The sequence below is a fragment of the Pyxicephalus adspersus genome, chromosome 2, assembly GCF_032062135.1.
Source record: "Pyxicephalus adspersus chromosome 2, UCB_Pads_2.0, whole genome shotgun sequence".
NCBI lineage: Eukaryota > Metazoa > Chordata > Amphibia > Anura > Pyxicephalidae > Pyxicephalus > Pyxicephalus adspersus.
In genome coordinates, this window is record NC_092859.1 from 128,395,180 (window position 1) to 128,409,311 (window position 14,132).

Here is a 14,132-nt window from a genome sequence, read left to right on the forward strand (position 1 = left end):
TTAATAAAAGCTAAATCCACCCCCATAACATCTGGTATGAGTGTATCTCGTATATACAGAGGGCACCAATTTCAGATGTAAGTAGTAGGCAGGAGGTATGTATAGTATTTTGAAGGAAGTCTGTAAATTCCACATAAAGTTCACAGGTCAGTTTCTATTCTATTGTGCACTTTCATATGCCATATACCAAACAGGATTATAAATCCTAAATATAAATATAAAGTAATAGTTAATTCAATAAAAAATAAAATAAATTGTTTAAAACTAGCAGCTATGGGAATCGTACAGAAAAGCTAAATAGATTGTGCAAGGACACAAATGGTTTCACCTACAGTTAACAAGTATTTCATTGTAACTTTTTATCTAACAGGTTATTTTCTGTTTAACTGGTAAATTGCAACATGATTTTATTTCTTTTTTTGCAAAACGGCTGCTGCCTAAATGTACCTTTAGTATACACAGCACTAAAAGCCATTATGGGTGTAGTATGAATTATTTTCTATTTTACGTCAAACATTGTTTTAGGCACAATTCTGGTGCTCATCACACAATAAAGTTGTCACCAGTTTTAGTGAGTGTAATAGTATAAAATGTAAGCTATAGATTAAGTTCCTTGAGCACAGCAGGCGGAAAGACATCCAATTTCCATTGAACCCTCAATGTTCAGCCACATATGTTGCAACTTATATGATGAACATCAATAGCATGAATTAACATCTTGGATGAGGAAAGTTTTCTAACATTGCAGGACAGGTCTTTGATCATGAGTGTTTGTGGTCATCACAATTACTCTTTGTTGCATCTTACAGAGGCCCTGCATAGGAGCATGAAGGGATCAGACTATGCATGGCCTGCGTAACTTATAATTGCTTATTGATGGAACAATTTTCACCAGCTGCTGTTTGAACTCATATGCCAAAGACCTTAGCTTCTTTTGTGTATAAACAAGGCTGTCTGTAAATTCTGCAGTGTCAAATGTAGGTTGACAGCCCTGCATGAGAATGTTACAGGGGACCGAAGGTGAGCAGGAGGTGGGTCAACATATATCTATTTTAAACAACAAGAGAGGTAAAAGGAAGTTTAAAAATGTAAAACTTTCACTTCACCCCACTAGATATCTGAATATAAGATTTATTGTTGGACTTTCTGCTCAATAAGTTCAATTAATGAACAGATATAATGAATGGTGTGGTGAAATTACTATAAACAACAGTAGGTCATCAGAGCCCAGAGATGGTTTCCTTGACAACCTGGCTTCCCTTTGTAGAGCAGACATCATGCCCAGTGAGGACATGACTTCTCAGCTTAACACTGTCACTGCCAAGGGGGCCTGTTGCAAGCTATAACCAAACAATTCGAGCCAAAAACCTTGAATACACAAATGCCAGTGCTGGTTTAGTGAATGCAAAATCCCAGATTACTTGTGCTGTCATTATGCAGCAAATGTGCTCAGTACAAATACATTCTTCAAAAGGCCTAATTTATTATGACAAAAAATGAATGTACATTTGCCTATAGAAGACAATAAGACTCCAATTGTAATTATTTTTAGGGAAATATATACGTGACCCAGAAAGTTCACTCAGTCATTTTCATAAATGTTATGTGTTATGTAAACTGTTATGATGGTAGAACATTCACAAAGCCCAGTGAATCTTGTTCAGTTGGTATAACAAATCATGTGCAAAAAAATATAAAAAAAAACTTTCTTTTACATATTGTTATGAATTTAAGTGAATATAGCTTTATTAGAGTAATGCACACTGGCTAGATAATTGTTATCTAAGACAAACAATTGTGATCATTTTGGGTGAAAATCTAGTGTGTGTAATACAGTTCCCCAATGTTGTTTAGCAATCCGCCAGGTGGATCACTGAATGACTGAGCAGGGACAACCTCCGTAATTTCCTTTGGGGTGGGACGCATAGGGGTCCTCCAGCTTGTCCTCCCCCTCCTCTCTTCATAGATATAAACAGCGCTGTGTGTACAGCATTTGCTTGTTCTACTGTCACTGGAAATGATTAAGAAAGATCATACCCAGGTGCTTTTATTGTGTAGCTTTAGTTAAATTTGAACCACAAATGTCCTCTATTTTTAAAACAGCCATTATACCTGGTAATATACCTGGTAAAAAGTTGCCAATGTTCTGACATGTCTTTCTATTTGTGCTAAAGTAAAGGGAAATCCAAAATTCTGAGTTGCTGCCGGGACAGCAATACTGGTAGGGGGAAAATGTTCAAACAAAAGATAACTATTATGATGACAACTGTCTAAGAAGGGACCTACTTTGGTGAGATACCTTGAAAAACTTTCCAACAGGACTAAGGCTACGTACACACTTGCAATAATTGTCGTTGGAAATGAACGATTGACGACCGCTTGTTCGATAAAAGTGCACAACAGGCCAACAAAGCCAATGATCGAGGAATGCTGCTGGAAACGACCGACCATCCTGGTGGATTCGTTTGGGCAATGATCGTTTGCTATCTAGTGTGTACAGTCGTGCAGTAATCATGGATGGTTCTGCGGTACACTTCCTTCATCGTTCAAACGACCATATCTAGTGTGTGTATACATTATTGGTGGATTTTCTTCGAACAATTGTATTGTCACAGCATGTACAGGATTGTGTTGTGTTGTGCGTGTATAGATCTGTCTTTAGTCATTCATTTTCTAACGACAATTATTGCGCGTGTGTACATACCCAAAGAGAGAGGAATTTTAGCCATTCTACCAAGCAGCTCTATCCAATTAGTCTTGGATTTACAAATATTTTGAAGTAATGCAATAGTATTATACCACTGCCAACAATCACTACCTGTCTTTCAAGTGATCTCACAATAGTAATTGAAAATATGAATGCTTCAATATGATTCTTCCATTGTGCATTGTTATTGCACCTAGCACTGTGTCCTTAAGTAAACCAAATGATTTGTTTTATTTTAGTCATGTTTTATAAAAACTTTTTTATATGTCAGTTGCCATGTTTTAAAGTTTCATTTGAATTTCAATGGAAAAAGAAAGAGTTTACAAATGTTATCAATACATTTGTAAGCCTCAGCATTTCAACAGGATCCATAAAAGAATAATTGGCGATATCAGTGTGCAGAGAAGGTTATTTGCTTAGCTGTAAAATCAGATACACTTATGGATTTTATCAGAAACAAGTTAACCTACATCAAACAAAAGAACTGGCTATCAATATTTTTAGAGTGTCATGTGTATATCAATAGGCACGTACACACAGTTCTTTATATTTAAAAGGGCAGCATGGAATTTGAAGCAGATGTAAAACGGATAGATATGGTTACACATATAAAAGTGATTCCTTACATGAAGGCGATTCTTTTAATTATGTGCACTATGAACTAATTGAAATTTTCCTAATAATGAAATGCTGTACCAATAGAATACCAATCACTAGTAAGAGGAAAACATTTATACAATGTCACACACTGGAAACTTTTCAAAAAATGGTGTTTTAAAAAAATAGTTACTTGCCAAGGAAAGAAAAGCATTCCTTTGGCACATAGATTGGTATGAGACAGCTATTTGGAGAAAGGACATCAGATCTTTTAATGTAACTGATAATAGATACCCTAGATGAAGACTAGTTTATTTACAGAACTTAACAAATAATAGTTGAATAAGTTAAACCATCACTCTTAATTGATCACTCTTTGATTGATAAACCTATTGTTTTTAGACCAAAAGCTGGTGCTGTAGACAGTAACCCCTACTGAATTGTTCAGTCGACAGATTCTATTAGACTATATATATCGATAACACTATTCATTGAGGCTTTTCCAATCAGGTGACACCTGACGTCTGCAGAACATGACATTCAAATGTCTAGCTGTGACATCTAGGGCAGCAATTAATAACAGGCACTAGCAGGGCAAGCTGCTTCCAACCAGTAGCAGTCACGGTAATAGATCCCCCAGAGTTCTGCTAATTGGGGGTGGGAGGTTTTATTGCACCTTCCTAAATAGGGTTCAATAAGGTGTCTGCATAAAGAAATACATCTTCCCTGATTACACCATTTAGCATAATTTAATATCTAATATATATGGAGACTACTGCTAACATATGTAACATGTTACAACAATCTCCCTTTGTAAATTGCAGGCATTTTTCCACTACATCATCCTGGATTGGTGTTTTCAATAATCATGATAGTGATAGTAATAATGCTATCCTGCAGTTCTAAAAATAAAAGTAATTTTTGCGATTGATCTGTTTTTTGATCTCTGTTGTGATAATTTTGTATGGTATTAAAACATGGTGTCCCTACAAAAAATATATACATAATACAAAAAACAACAAAAAAAGACAAACAGTGGTAAATCATTTAACAGATAAGTCAAAAGGATGGAGTTAAATCTAGCACTCTGCTTAGTGCTTCAAAATGCCCCCAGAGATTTCTAACAATGAAACTCCAGGCAGGGGGTGGGGGAACTCATAGGTACAAAGGACCTATATTGAGGTCTTGACACCTTCCAGGATGCCTCTCAAAATATAAACAGCAGCTAATTACATCTGTGACCTTTTCACTATCCAGTGTGATCAGCTTCTGTATTTACATAAAGCTGCAGCATCATTATTTCAGCCCCATCGTGTCCAAACATCTGCAGTGTGGCACTGCGCAGTACAAGCCAAACAGCTGCACATTGCATACTAGCTTGCACACTAGATCAGCTTTCTAAACATCAAGTCAAATAAATTTCAGGCAGATATTCTAATTTGCACCTCTAATTCATAGCTCATTTTATGCTTCAGGGCAGTTCAATAAAGCATTTAAATGATTGTTAGAATAGTATATCAAGAGGCCGAATAGTAAAACCACATTTAGACATTACCCATGCCATTCATTTTACCTTTATGTTCGGCTCACATTAGCTTGCACACTCTGAAATTATTAGCAAGTACTCTAATACTTTGCGGTTTCCAGTAAAAAACATCTCTTCATCTTATCTCTGCTCAAATGTATGACACATCTGAATGTGATGAGTAACTGTGTTTGGTTATATACCCATAAAACAATGCAGAGGTCATTAGGTTTTTTAAATTCCAGGTGATTCTAGGTACCAATTTTCAAGTACAATTTTGGTAAGAGAAACTAGTATGATTGTTAGTTCTTGGCTTCACATTTGTGTTTCACCTAAAGTTTGTAACTAATCTAACACGAGGCCCACAACATGCACAAAATCCCACACAGCTTCAGACATCCAGATGATCTTTGGCCCCTGCGGACAGCTTGATGTGGTATATGTGTAGGAGGATGTTGCCTCCTTACTGTATTGTGACATAGTGACAGATGATGTGTATTCACATAATAAAGCATTGTCAGATTTTAATAGGTCAGATCTGACATACTGATATGTACTAACAATCCCATGCTCCAGTGTTTTGTGACCGCTCCATATTTGTATGGCTCTACAGTTCAATGAACGAGCATCCTTTTGTGGTTTGCAGCTGCAAAGCCAAGCAGGTTAACAAAAGACAAGAAACGGTCAAAATGCCTACATTTCTTTCTACTTACCTCTGCCACCAATGGGACATCTTTTGGTAAGCTTGGTAATCGGTAAGCTGCAAACTAAAAAGTTACACCGCTGTATTCCTATATTCTAAAAATTCCAAGATGACAATATGGCCCTCTAAGATATGCAGTGCGGTAATGATGTGTCAATTACAAATCCTTTGGCAGATAGTTCATATATGCATGATTTAAATACTGTATATATTTAGGTGTTTACATGTTTAAAATGGTAACTAATTTATTTAAATCTACAGTACAGAATGAAGAGGGTCTGGCTCTTCTAATGCCCTCCTCTGATGTAGCTCACTGTGCATGAGATTGGTAGTAGTATTATTGGACATTCCTTAATAGGAGTCCTGCATGCTTATAGAAACAGTAACAAGAGGGAAGGTCTTTTATTACCGGAATTATGAATTATTATTATGAAAAGTAGAAGAGGGCTGATTCTTCCATGGTGCTTGATGGAGAATCTGGATTGGAGGGGGCACTTTTCTATACAAAATGTGGCAGAATGCTTAAAAATGCAATGTCACCTTGCAATTTAGTCAAGTGATAGGGTTTATTAAAAGCCAACCCTCTTCCCAAAATTTCCATTAAGTAACACTACCCAGGCTAGGCGTTATGCCCAAACACTGCATCATTGAAGTAGGTCACATGCTTCCCAGTTCCTGGAAACATTTTCCAGTGCAATACATCGAACAAGGAAAAAAGGGGAGGCACTGAAAAATATTAAGTGGTCAAGAAGTAGGCTTTACTCAAATCCAGTGTGTCTTCAAATCTTATTTTAATTTCATGTAGTACATGTACCTGTCCTGTAAAATAATTAGTTGGGTAAGCCTATCATAGCCTAAAATCTGGGTATTTGATGGATGTAGTGTATTGCTGTACAAAATCAAAATATAATATCTTCCGCACTTTCAAAGAACATGACAAAACTTTATGTTAATCTCATGGATATGTGAATCTCATCAATTTTTAACTTTATCATAACCTAATTTTGTCCACAACTGCAACATAGTTGTTGATATTTGTACATATTAGTAGAATAAATAGACAATATTAATAAATAGAGAGAAATATCTAAACAACTGGTTCCATCCATGGGTGGTAATGACTTGGCAAGTGTATCAATATAGTACATGCTCATAGAAGCGGTGAGAATAAGTAGTTGTTATTGGGGTTGTTGGAGAGTACAATAACAGACTTTGGTTGAACAGCAGACTTTGATTGTTTAGAAAAGTCTACCACCAGCTATAAAAAGAATATGCAGGCCAGATACATGGGAACAATCAGTGCTTACTTTTGTGGTTTTTTTTTTGTTACTTTCTAGGACCACCATTGATATCATCTGGCTCTCCACTACCTAGTGATTCCTTGAACCACAATGTACATAGTAGGGGTTCTGACACCTTCTGTACATTCTTGGTCTAAGTCAATGACCCACCAAGCAGTTAGGAAAAGATAAGGATGTTGTCCCTGAAGCTACACTTTATGAACAAAGTTGTGCAAGAATATCTGTGAAATAGTTTTTTTTATGATTTGATTTAGAATTTAATCTGATTTAATGTTGTTTTTCTGGTTGCTGGTTTATAAATACCATATGAATGTTCAAACATAATGTGATAAGAAGGTATAAGTAATAGAGGCAAAGGAAGAGGTTCATATTGTACGTGCTGATACTAAATAGGCTACAACATGTGCTTTTGGCCAAAAAACCTGAGTAGTGAGAAATCTTTCCATATGGATATAGCATGTAGAGCTTAATTCTCTGTGAAAAAGACATATACTGTACACTGGTCAGGCAGATGTTTTTTAGCACATTGGGGGATCTTTGCATTTTACAGCAGCATTCAGAAATGCTTCTTATTACTATGCTCTTGGCTCTTTACAGTAAATTACCTTGTAGAGATGCTGCAGGTTAGTGGATTTACTCCACTGTGTACCTAGATAGAAAAGCTATTCTTGGTTTACAGAAGAGAAGCTTCACTGATATTGTGCCAAAGATAAGGAGACAGCTAGGGAATCTGTGGCTGAGAAAGTCCTCCACCTGCGGCTGGTATGTTGTCAGTGTCCTTGTAGACTGATTGATTTATAACCAACTAATGCATTGCTACATTTGCTCTGGGTTAATGTTCATCTAAATGAGATACAGCAGTAGGAGATATTTTCAAACACCATTTCATAGGAGACCACGTTCCTAAACAGACTTGCAGAATGTGCCATACACTGCGCTTAGTGCAACCAGCCAGTAAAAGCACACAACACAGCAGTCACTGCAGAATTGATGGGTCTTCCAGAGCCCTCAATTACATTTTTTATCCCATAAAATTTAAGTGAGGCTTGTACTGCTGGATGGTTGTGACTTCTTTGCAAGTCTAGTTGTTTTTGTTAGACAAGCAGTTAATTATTACCTAGCTGTGCACTACAAATGAAACAAATATTTGAATCCAAATAGTGGCACCCTGTGCATAACAGGATGGCTTGTATGGCAATCAACAAGATTCTAGGTTCATTTTTCGTCTGTGTCCCAAAATAAAACTAACTCAAAGCAACCTCAAAGGCCTGTCATGTTGTATTCTCTAATCCTTCCAGGAGTGGAGAGCCAGAAGTGTAATTTGTATTCAGAGAGCCTAATATACTGTATGAGAGGTATTGCGGTAGTTATTGCCAAGTGAGTTTTGTGCACTATTAGAGCAATGAATCAATGGAGGGACATGTCTAAAATGTTCTCTTTGACCAAGGCTGACACTTTGAATACAGCTATCAAGTGAATTTGTATTACCCTATGCTAAAATATAATCTACCATTTCATCCTGATAGCTGATGTTCACACTTGGGAATGATTTACTGTAGTCAGCTTGCGTAGCCCATTTTTGTAATGTGTATGTGCATATTGAGACTCTACCTATAAATCATTCTATAACTAAATTGAAATTACCATTTGTTTAACCGATAATTTACTGCCCTTAATATTTCAGAGCTGTGTTTCCATTAGCATGCAGAACGTTTCCTATTTTATATTAGCATTTATGCCAAATATCATGTTTTACTCATTACTAGAGATGGTCTATAGGATGCAGAAAAATTGGCTTTTATGCAAATCATATGTAAATTGCACCAACTTGAAACTGAGCCAATCAAACTCCAGTTTTGCTCAAATTTTCATTGGCTCGGTTTCAAGTCAGTGCAATTTGCATAATAGTTGTATGTGGTTTTCATGGGATTCCGCATCTCATTGACCATCTTTACTCATTACATCTCAGTGACCCCATAGGCATACAACTACAGCCGGACTTTTTTGTATAATAAAGACCCGAAACAAAAGAGGTGGTGTTTCATATAACAACAAATCAAATTTCAGCAGACTTAGTTTTATAACAGGATAGAAAATGAAAATATTTGGCTGCTTTAGACAACCCCAGCATTGTCCTTCAACAGTAGATTTTATATATAGTCTGAACTAAGGGAGCATTGATACTAAAATTGATAAATTGAGCCACCACCAGCCTTGGAGTCTCACTGCTGTTGTAGCAAGACAATCTTCAGTCTTTATATTACAGCAAAGAATCACTTTTCAGGGAGAGTGAAGCCCCTAGCAATGGCCATATCAGTAGACCTTACTGTGATTTCTTCTGTAGGGATGTCTCTGGCAGAGTATGCAAGAGATAAATGTGAAGCTGCTTTATGATTTAACCCACTGGCATCGATCCCAAATTGAAATATCAATTCTGAGTAGTCTGACCCTTTAAGGTTGATTTATAAATCTTAAAGCATCACAAAATATTGCTGTCAATAAAATTAGTCGGTCATATATTTTCATTTTCTAACCTACCCAAGAAAAATGACAGCTGAAATCTTACTGGGTAATATAGTCAACAAATCATGTTATTTGCTTCAGCTTTAAGAAATGGGTCTATTCAGTGTTGCATTGTATGTTTCCAAGTGCAATTATGTCACACCACAAAAGACTAAGCATTTCTTCTTCTCATCATTGTCTTCCTTTCATTCCCTTCCACTAAATACAAACGCATGTCTTTTCGTTTTTTTATTTTGTTTTCACTAAACATTTCTAGATGTATGGTTATTGTTTGTAATAGTTATTTTTGATGAAATTAACTGATTTGTTTTAATGAGGTGGAGTCTATTATCATTGAAATTATCTAATGTCTTTACTAAACTAGCTTTGGTACCAGCCGATCCGGTATTTCAGCACTCTGGACAGTTGCCTGCAGACTCCCTGGTTAAAATCGGCTATCCATCACAAAGCACCCAGTCTAATCACTTGTGTGAGTATACATGCTACATTTCTTCAGGAGAAAAGCTGTCTTTCTTTTGATTTACCTTTCTTTCTCCACAACCGATAGGAATTTAATAATATTATGTTATATAACATATAATAACAGTCCCTCGGGTCTTCTAGAAGATAATTGCTTCCATTGAAAGCTCTAATGTACCCAATACTAACATATCTGTAAACCAAATATTATCTACCGGTATATACACAGTATATATACAGATATATGTATATATCTATATATATACAGATATATGTATATATATATATATATATATATATATATACAGATATATATATATATATATATATATATATATATATATATGCCTCAGAATAAAAACAGGATTAATATTATACCTATTTGATTATATGTTATAGGTTGAGACTAGCTAACATAATTGAGGCTCATGGCTTGGACATGGCTTGACCTATAGCAAATTAATTCAAATTTGAAAAGACAATAGCTAAGGTGACACCAAATTTATCTAAATATTATTTCTTGTATTAAAAACTTGAAGTCTAACCCAAACTGTAACATAAATACTGATCCTTTACATTAAATGATCAGGCAGCTTGATCTGTAACAGATTTGGTCATCCATAGTGATGATACCTGCGTTGCAAATTCCATATTGTTCTTAAGACAAAAGTAAGGTTGACACTAAAATAATCTAAGTTGATATTTCTTGATTTAAAAAGTTACATTTTAACCCTAATTGCAACATTTAAACAGATCCTTTAAAGAAAAGAAGATATCATTCAACCACAAAGCCAAAAGGGTAGTTTAAGTTCTTTAACACGTTTATTATCAGCACAGTTTGAATGTCACAAAAATCATTTTTGTTAGCTATGTTTAAAAAGACATATGCGCACAGTGAATAAATACTAACATAAAACATAAAATGCCTATGTATTGAGCATATAAATATGGTTTCCATAAAAGGTCTAGAATGCAATTTGGAGGAGATATACAATTGCAGCATCATAACTACCTTAAACTGTTTTGTAAACGTCCATTGCTTAAAGAAATTAAAGGACGATTGCAAAAGAATGGGTCTGATGCATAAAAAAATCTGTGTTATTTTAGGTATATCTGATTGTGATCAGAATTCGAGGAATAACACTTCTTTCCCATATATTACCTACACATTGTTCAATCCTAGAGTATATATCCAGTGTAAAAGAACAGTATAAAACTTCCTTATATAAGAGGAACCCTGTTTTCTATTGTCCAGTTTAGAAATTTTAGTTAGGTTCATAATGTTATTCATTCTTCTCACTTTCTGTTCCATAACAATAGTTTTGCCATACTGAAAGTGAAGTAGAGGCATACACAGAAATAAACATCTGATAGGTATTCTTTCCCTTTCCCTTATCTACTAAAACTATATTTGTTTCTGTGTTGTTGTTCTGTGCTGTTGGAGATTTATATTTTCTTCCTGTTTGGTAAAACCATTTCATCGGGATAGTAAATACAGGGAAATTCCTCTAACAAATTCCTCCCCCAAATATCAGGTAAAATCTGGCAGAATATTTTGGCTGCACATACACCTTAAATAGACACTATAGCAGAAAGCTGTGTAATTCATAACTGTCATATTTATTATTTTTTTGTTTATTCTACAATATTTTTTATTTTTTTCTGGTTAAGAATTCTTAAAAGATATATAGATAGATATATAGATAGATAGATAGATAGATAGATAGATAGGATAGCTGAGATAGATAAATAGATACATAGATAGATAGATAGATAGATAGATAGATAGATAGATAGATAATATTGGAGGTACATAATAGGAATTTTAAATCATGGACTGAATTTAGCACTTGCAACTAACTTTGAGGTTCAGACACAGCACAACAGCACAGCCTATTGGTGGACAGGCCAACTTGTCTAAGGATAAGCAGAAAGAATGCCAAATGTAATGAAAATATTGATGAAGTCACAAAATTGTTCATTAAGGTAATTTAGCTGTTTCAATTAGAGTTCAGTTTAATTCACGAATAGTGAATTAAGATAGAGGCTTAGTGATTACCCTCTAATTACCAGTGTCAGACAAAAAGAATAATTCTTCAAATCCTTATCTGAACGTGCAGTTTTAGGTTAGAGAGCCTGCTGTGGCCAAGTTATATATCCTTAAAAACTCAAGGTGTAAAAAAAGTGCAAAAATAGGACAAAAACAGAGCAGAATATAATTTTACATCTATGTATCTATCTATCTACAGAACAACAGGGTAAAACATAATATACATGTTAATGGGGCATATCTGGATCCATCTATACCTGCTGAGGTTACAGTATTGATGTACTGTAGTAGTAGTAGTGATTAATTCATTGCATGGTTAGTAAGATAACAAATGGACAACTGTATGCATATAGTATACCTTTTTTAACTGAGCCTATAGAATGCACAGGATGAGACTTGCAAAATCAGTGTTCCTGTTTAGATCTTTACTTAGTAGACATGTAACATGTGATGTCTATAAACAGTTTTATTTAAACACAGACCTAAAGTAAACTTATTTAATAAGGGAAATAGCATCATACAAAGGAATGTAATGCACCTGATTGGTTGCTGTGCAAGTCTTTTTACTTTGAACTGTATTATTATTTGAAAGTTTAAAGATACTATGAAGTCTATGTATGGGTCAGTGTTTGTTGTGGTTGGAATGAAATGAAATGAAAAATATGAATGAAAGCTGTAGTGTGAAATATACAATGTGTGTGAGTTTGTGTGGTATATCCAGGGTTAACTTTCCGATCATGAAATAGAAAACAATTGCAGAGATTTCACTTATACAGGATGTATAATTCATGTTTTGTGCCCTTCATTCCATCAGCAGCTTGTAGACACTGAGGCCGAGTCAGCTTTGGACTGTATATCTACTGATGTTACTAGCCTGGATATCTGTTGACATTTATTCTATTGTCTCATTATGGTTTTTAGGTGAGCAGGTTGGTTTTAGAGTTGTGTAATGTGCAAGCTGAAAGTAAGTTGCAAGAAAAAAATCAATAGGAAAGTAAGCAGACGGCGCCATACACTGTATATGCACCAAGCTACTGGCCAGGCAGGAGGGGAAGCAATCAGTAAGGTTCAGGTCTTGGCACATACAGCAGATTGCAAATAAGAGAAACAGGAAATCAGCTCAGAGCAAAGCAATGCATATAGAGCTGTCCAAAGGATAACTATCATTCTCTGATAATGTCACAGTGGTTTATATGCAAATTGTTCCGTTGGAGATATAAACAGCTATTGCACTCAGAGCTCCTCATAGAAGAACTCATTAGACTAAGTGTCGGGCAATTAACTGAGCTAGAAATAACTTAAGGCTCTAGCATTAAAAGGAATTTTGTAAACATTTGAACTTTGTGCTCTAAAGATAAAAAAAACTGCATTCTTAGTGGGTCTGCTAATGGCTATGCAGATACTAGGCCAAATTAAGAAAAAAAAGTATGGCTGTTATTATATACAGATTATTGGCGTTGTCTATTGATCGGTGACATTGATTATTAATAAAGATAAGTTTGCAGACTTACAGACTTTACAAAGCCTGACATATCATGACCTAACTATTTCTTATGGTATAGGGTACTATAGTCACAGACACCGCTCTGATAATAGGTAGCTCTTGAACCCAACTGCTACCAGCAACATAATCTAAGAGGCGCCTTCTTATCAAAGAAGAGATAGGTTACTATGTGCTTATTAGCTGATTAATCTAACTTAAACAAAAGATAAAAGCGTAATGGAACATTATGCATAGCTATCAGAGTTGACTTTGCTCCAACACAAGTATAGTTTGCTATGCTATAGAATTTTACCTTCACTCAAACTTTTCCACGTACATGTTCTAATATATATATATATATATATATATATATATTTATTTATTTATTGATTTATTTATTTATTTATATGTAATGATTATATATTACATGCATGCAAAACCTTGCTGCACTTGTTATGAAGGGTTGGGGGGTGAAGGGTTTTTAATAATTGTAGGAATATCAGGCATACATGAATAAATGCATAATATTTCCCTGAGCAATGTGAATCTATCATATTATTTCCCTGAGCAATGTGAATCATGAATTTGAATCCAAGTTAGATCCAAGTACCCCTTTTGTGTTGAAAAGGCTGCAATGTACTAGATCGACACACAGATTGAAATATCAGTAAATCAGCAATAATTTAGATGGATGCTGACTGTCTCTTCTTATATATTTTTGATTCTGTAAAACCTGGAAATTGCATGCGTTTGTGAGTTTCAGATTTATTACAATTTGATGCCT

At 35.0% G+C, this 14,132-nt stretch overlaps 1 protein-coding gene across 1 annotated transcript in view; it reads left to right on the top strand.

Moving 5' to 3' along the window:
* The window catches only part of ONECUT1 (one cut homeobox 1), a 39,685-nt gene that overhangs the window by 16,989 nt on the left and 8,564 nt on the right, over window positions 1–14,132 (top strand). The window contains exon 2 of the mRNA XM_072402361.1: window positions 9,721–9,825. Coding sequence (XP_072258462.1) covers window positions 9,721–9,825 — 105 coding nt within the window. The remainder of the gene's footprint in view (window positions 1–9,720; window positions 9,826–14,132) is intronic.